Source organism: Taurulus bubalis (genome assembly GCF_910589615.1).
Source record: "Taurulus bubalis genome assembly, chromosome: 6".
NCBI lineage: Eukaryota > Metazoa > Chordata > Actinopteri > Perciformes > Cottidae > Taurulus > Taurulus bubalis.
Window position 1 is genome coordinate 9,669,378 of NC_136594.1, and position 7,137 is coordinate 9,676,514.

Below are 7,137 nucleotides of genomic sequence, written 5' to 3' on the forward strand. Positions count from 1 at the left end.
CACACACACACACACACCCCGAGAGAGAGAGAGACACAGAGCTCTGACTATACCACCCACTCACTTGTCTGCAGTTATCTTAAGCATGCAGGTTGGGGACCTTGGGTGCAGGGTGGGAGGGTTGTGAGTGAAGAGGGGAGGAAGATATAAGAGAAGAGGAGTTTGGGGAAGGTGGGAGGCCTCCAGGCAGAAGTGAAAGTCAAGGCAGTAAATGTCTTAATGGAGAAATGGGGGCTAAGTACATGCCCTAATCAAGGGCTGGTAGGAAGTTTCATGGGAGCAGGACAACAGTTATGGATGCAGTAAAAGGCTACCGTTTCACTTTTATTCCTCTGGCCAGCGATTTTGAATTTAAAAAAAAAGTTATGGACATAATATTGTCTGTTCATACTGGTGGTCATATTCCCTATTTACTGCCTCTCATGAAAAGATTCAGGTCCGCAAATATTTTTATCAAACATCTTGTCTTGTAAAATGCCAACATAGTTGTTATTGTTCATGAAAACACATGTAACTCTATGGAGAGATGTATCCCTGCAATAGGACTCAATCTAATGAATCCCTTTATAATATAATATAATATATTCATGCCTTTTCTACCTTTATTGTAGAAAAAAACATGAACCAAGTAAAAGAGAAGAGGAAGAGCATGCAAAAGAAAAGAAAAGACAGGAGAGAAAGAGCAAATAAGTAGGGGGAGAGAGGGAGAGAGAGAGAGAGAGAGCTAGAGAGAGCGAGAGACAGAACTCTGTCCATATTCCCGGCTCCCCAGCGCTAAAGTTATACTTCCATCTGGTTATCTTCCAAGGCAACCTGGGTGGCCCACCCAAAGTACTTGACATCTTGATGCACTTCAGCAGTTTTACATACACACAACCTTTGTAGAAAAATAAATGTGTCATTCGTCACCACATATGCTGATCTGTGGAGGGCTGGAGGGGGGGGGGGGATTCTTCTCTGGATTCCTCTCAAGCTTTTTTGGTTTAACTCGCTGCGCCCATATGTCTGTCAGCTCCTGAGCGAGTAATGCAAGTCAACTCAAAGTCTTCTTCTGCGTCTTTCCGCTCTCTAGGCTCTGTGGAGTCCCGCCCGCCAACCTCAGCGGTAGTTCAACAGCAGTCAAAGATATGCGAGCAGGCCATTAGATGCAGACTCAGATGGACTCAGATGGAATGTATGCGTTTGATATTCGACTTGAGCTGAAGCATACCATGTGGGTGGGTTGCGGACAAGTGTGTTTGAAACTGTTCTCTGTTTGCAAATCTCAGCAGATCTAATCAGTTTGTGGCGACAGAGATTGGAAGAAGACTTTGCAGGAGGAGCAAAGACAGTCAGAAAGCGTTTGATCATGTTTGGTATGCCCTGTGAAGGCACAGGTACCTCTGATCTTGCATCCTTTCAAAAGGAAGTTCTGAAGACCAAAAGCTTTCAAGCGGCAAAGGGGTCCAAATCATTTAGTAGTACCATTACCACAAGGAAATATGTTGCATCAATGTGTTTTTCCCCTATTCTGGAGATTCTGCCATCTCATAGTAGAGCTCATAGTCGGCAACAAAGCAACTTCAGCTCTGTTTAGATTCACGTAAAGTTAAATTAAAACGTACTAGTGGCAGAGCATGAACCACAGGTTTCAAAGTGACTGTGGATGCAAGGTGCTGAACAGTCAAGTCTAGACCACAGCTCGGGTGCTTATGCATGCCGAATAGAGAAGCAACCCCAGGAGTTGAGTCTGGTGAGCAGTATCTGGCAGCAGGTTATAAAATAGTTGCTCCAGTCCAGTTTTCTGGTACACTGGTATGGCTGGGTCAGCTTTTGTTGGTGCATGTTTTCACACCCACCAAATGAAATATTTGGTGACGCCTCCGATCGGTGACTGTTACAACATTCAAGGTCAAAAAAATGTCATGTTTGCATATTTATGCTGATTAAAATAAACTTCACGATCCAAACAAACCAAACAGAGACAAGAGAACAAAATGTTCTGCACCTGGTGCCATAAACACAGCTAGTCTGAATACTGCGTCAGAAAAAACTAAAATATTGCAAGACCAAATGTGCCACGTCAGCCTGCAGATTAATCAGCAGACTTGTGATGTGTCTATATGGGCAGTGTGTGGCAAGTCATTTTACTGATGCATTAAAGTGCAACAGTAAAGCAAGGAGAGAGGCAGCAAACGGATGAGACAAGCTCAGCAACAAATGGAAGTGAGGTCAGATGAGGTAAGAGCTGGATAAATAAATATGCACAGACTAGACTACTGACGCACCACTTCTTGCATAAGTCCAAAAATCTGCCAGTTCTACATGTGCAGGCTGTGTCTCAATGAGAAATGTGGCCTGCTGGGAATTTTAATTCATCACAATCAAAAAGTGTCAGTTTCATTTAAAATGCATGGGAGACCGAAATGAGCAAGTATAACGTATGCCTACTTTCACTCCATTTTGTGTGTGTATGTTTGCTTGGGTATCACCAGGTAACCACACAGGGGCTATAATTCAAGTCACATTCATGGTCATTATTATCTATATAATTACCTGGTATGTGCCCCCTGCAGGTGTAGTAGAATTCTCGGCAGAAGTCCTGGCAGAGCCGCGGCAGGTCTGGCTCCCTGTGTGGCATCTTATCCATGTCCAAGGAGTGGAACAACACCTGGGCATTGGGGGAGCAGCGAGCACACTTGATCTCCTCCAGGAGACGTCCACATTCAGTGTTGTTTGTGGAGAAAATCTGGAGACCACACGCAAAAAAGGAGCAATGCTTGATTAAAATGTTTGGCTGTTAACTTTTACTTCTTGAATTCAGAACGTAGGTTGTGTTTTCAAATCGACGGAATCATAAATTCCTGACAACTTAAAACACTGAGATACAAAATAAAGTGTTTCCAAATGATTCCAGTGAGTCCAATACAGTTTTAAAAAGGGAAATATAAGGGCTTAAAATAATTCACCTACATTTTGTATTGTGTATATATCAGTCCATATAATGTTTAAATCAAAATGAATTAGCCAACTTCACCCCAGGTACCTCACAGATAGGCAATAAACTCTACTTAACATGAATACTCGAAGGTTAGATCAACACATCCAGAAAACAACTGTCTGTTAACAGCATCTTTCCCCCATAAGACACGTGCAAAGTGAGATACTCTCTTGTTGGCAACAAGGTGTAAGGCAACACTATGTGTAATAAACTCATACCTCACATGCCACATCACACGCTAAACATCAATGTAAAAATGTAGTCTGTGTATATTCTACATGATCCTCAGATTTGACATGTTGATAGTTATTATTTGGGTTGATATGATATTGTGCTGAACAGTTGTTGTTTTTTTGCACATAATCTTTTTCCCCTTGCATCGTTTGATGAATGAAGAATGAGGAGGGACACAGACAGTCACTTGCATGGTGTGAAAGTCTGCAGCATCTCTACAGTACCACGATCGGCATGAACGTTCACACCATTCACACTGCAAAGACACTTGACTCATTTTCCCATTGAAATATTTCTTCAGAAATTTTACAATCTCAATCCTAGCAAAACCTTCTACACTGATGTTTTCAAATGTATATCCTAACATTTTCTGTATTATGCAATGCTACATCCTTTGATACCAATTTGTTAAACATTGAGGTTGGAACACCCTGTCTGTTTGGAGAAATAAACAAAGAAAATATCTCATTCACTGCCTACTTACCCAAATTCATAAACAGTTAAAGTCAAATTACAATTCTCATGTCTGACAGATTGCGGGCATGAAATGAATGAAGCCAAATAAGAGCCTAAAAGACCGACTTGGGGTCATTACGCAAAAGTACACAAAGAGTTAATCCAAAAGAAATTAGCAGGATTATTTACATAACAAATTAGCTGTAATAAAACACAATGTAATCTGTTTTAGGTCAAGAGCAGCGCTGCTTGGGCAGCGAGGCAGGCAGGCTGGTAGTGCTTTGCTCTGTGTGAGGTCCATGTGTAAACACCAATTTAGAGATAGACAGGCACATCATTCCCACTCTGGTATCAACAAATTAGCAGTATGTCGGAGTCAATTAGACCAGCGGACCCAATGCCAACATATGGATGGCTTACACTTCACTCTGACAGCAAAACAAACTGCAACTGGAGAAAAGATGTTCTGTTTAGCAGATATTCAGAGCTGTGTTTACCCAACAGGTAGCAGAACATCCGGCAAAAACGTGAAGGTCTACCTGACTGATATACTAACATATAATCTATAAACACAAAAGAAAGTATAACAGAATTATAGATGGCCAAAGAAATTTTCCATGGATAAACTCAGATCTGAATCCCACTTTTGGTCTATATTGTTATCTAATTGTTGACGTTTCCCAAAGAAAGGGAGCTCCAGGCTGTGTGGTGTGTCCCTCTGTCTCCGTGCCCTCAAAAGCCATGCCATGCAGTGTCGTGGGCATGCCTGCCCTCCTGCTCTAAATTGCCCATTGATTCTGTGTGCCATGGGCTGGCACAAGGTCCATGGAGAGTAGCATTTGTGTGCTCTCAGCCATGCTCTGTGTCCATATGTTGCTGGGATGGGCTCCAATGTTGCCATCATCCAAACCAGAACAAGTGGACCTTTGTTTGTTGTGTTTTGCTGAATTTCAGTGAATACGTTCCTCAAAAGCAGGGAGAAAATGGCAATGAGGCTCAGCTGTTGCACTTTTGCTGAGGACATGCTAACACAAGTCATGAACAGAGCCATAATCAAACAAACATGGAGCAATAATGGTGGAAGAAACTAAAATAGTCATTGAGGTATTACCCGGCTATTTCAGATGTTTACATTGCATTCTCTAAAGTTGGCACAGCACCAAGCTTCAATGCATGGCGTCACATGGGAGAACAGCTGTTACAGGATTACTTCTTTCTAGGATAGCATCTGCATGATTGCGTTTGCCAATGAAATTGCCGGAACAAACATAATAAAATACAATGCCGAACTTGGGAGGAATAAAAACACTTGCCATTCAAATGCAATAAATCAGTAACACTGTGCTAACCTCATATGGTCAGGGAGACCGAGAGAGGGGGAGAGCGCTGATGTGGGCAATGCTAAGCTTTAACAAAACACTTGTCCTCAGGGAATAGGTGTAAGTTGGTTGGCAGGGGGATATAGTGAAGGACACACACCCTCTCAAAGGCATTACGATTGGACAGGGCTGATGACTGGGGGAGAGTGATGTTCTCCAGCTTCTCCCATTAGTGAAACCAACAAACACAATGGTGTGGTTGTTATTCTTTTGCCATAATCAGAAAGGGCTCCGTGTGTGGGCAGTGTAATGGGGAGGAGAAGTCGAGTTTGTCCTATTCACCCCCCACCCCCTCCTCCTCTTATTTGCATGACTTGGGCAAATTAAATGATGCAATATGGCTTTTTGTCGCAACACAAAGTGAGATACCACCCACCTACTGAGTGATTCGAGGAACGGGTTTACGGGGAAATGTCTCAGTGAGGACCCAACAGAACCAGCTAATATATACAGTCGTTTTTTTTTTGTAATGCCTTTAACCTCACCGGAAACTGAGCGAATGTTTAAAAGCCCTGCTTACGCTACATTGTAGCGTTCATTCGATCACTTCGGTCTTTGCCACAACGGACAAAACTTTGTCGTAAAAGTGCGAGCGCGGTACATTCCGTGGATTGTTTCCCCCTCAACAGTCGCCGAACAACTTCCTGTACGTTAACGCCGAAATAACACTGAGAACTAACGGCTGTCAAACAGACGACAGGTAAACAGTTCGTTATCAGCTACGGTAAAACAAATAAAAATACAATAAAAACGTGTCGAGGGTTCACCTTTGCAACAGTTTGTCGAGCAGGCTGTCCGTCTCTCCTGACACTTAAAGTTGACTGTGACGAGAAGTAACGTAAAACGGCAAATGATTACCATGGTAACGCCGAAGCGCATTGCCCAGCAATGAAAGATACCCAGTAAACTAAATGAAAAGGTATCCTCAAAACCTGGGAAATCCTCTTCAGACCAGGTACGTTTTGTTTTTTTAAAGAAGAAACAAGTAAACCCAGACAGAACGGAAACAATATATGAGCAAAAATAATAATATAATAAATTAATCTATGAGAAGATATTGAAGGGATTTAGCGAAATCATACGAGACACGTGATAACATAACAGGAGCCTACAGACACAACGTGCATTTCACAAATGGGGATTGTTTTTACCGGGCGAACCTTTAGGTGATATTAAATAACACAAATGTATCGTGAGGTCACCTGCCAGGTTACCACGCGCACATTAGGGACACTCAGAGGAAGCATAGCCCAGGGCTATTTCCCCTGACCATCCCCAGATCCAGCTGCCTGCAACAAGAGCTAGAATGACAATACAAAAAGGGGCTGTGGATGAAATGCATCTCCTCGGGCGTTTAAAGCAGTAAAAGCCCCGGTTCCCTTGATTTGAAAATGCAGGGTGGTGGGTGGACATTAACCTACCCGGGCATCCCTGCGGTGCAGGATCTGATAGGCGGCTCTCCTGGTGGGACAGCAGGACACGCGGGGGTACAACCTGTGGCAAACTTCTCCGCTGTTGCTGCCGTCAAGCAACACTTTTCGCTCCCTTTTCTTCAGCCGCTTGGGCAAGCTTCCGTCGTAACATCTTCTTCTCCTGGGGCTAATTTCTCCTCTCTCGCCGAATTTTGCGTCCCCACATTCCCACACGCTGACCGCGATGGACAGGACGAGCACGAATTGCAAATGCTTCATAGTTATACAAAAATAAAAATAATTCACAAAAATATAAAAATGCAATAAAAAAATAATAATAATGAAAAAAATAAAAGTTGTGGACCCCTTTTCTACAATATGAGTGGGGTTAGCCTGCAATGCAGCCTCTGTATTTATTTATTTTGGGCTGTATTTCTCAAAGCAGCTAAGCCAATTAATACCAGAAAATTACAAATATGCTGTTAATCAGAACAGGTGTCCTAATGTTGACTCACTGCTATAAAGAAAGCTGTTTAAAAATGCATTGTTGTTGCTTCTGCTTCGTCATATATAGTACAACTCGGAAATAAAACTAAATAAAATAAAAGCAAAGCAAAGCAAAGCAATAATAATTTATCCTGATGAAATCAAAAAGTCAAAACCCCAACTGCAACAG

At 42.5% G+C, this 7,137-nt stretch overlaps 1 protein-coding gene across 1 annotated transcript in view; it reads right to left on the reverse strand.

Annotated features, from left to right (window-relative positions):
* Positions 1 to 6,740, reverse strand: part of hhip (hedgehog interacting protein) — a gene marked incomplete at both ends in the record, with an annotated part of 29,565 nt that extends 22,825 nt beyond the window's left edge. The window contains 2 exons of the mRNA XM_079220259.1: positions 2,536 to 2,728; positions 6,471 to 6,740. Coding sequence (XP_079076385.1) covers positions 2,536 to 2,728; positions 6,471 to 6,740 — 463 coding nt within the window. The remainder of the gene's footprint in view (positions 1 to 2,535; positions 2,729 to 6,470) is intronic.
* Between the last annotated feature and the right edge of the window lie 397 nt (positions 6,741 to 7,137).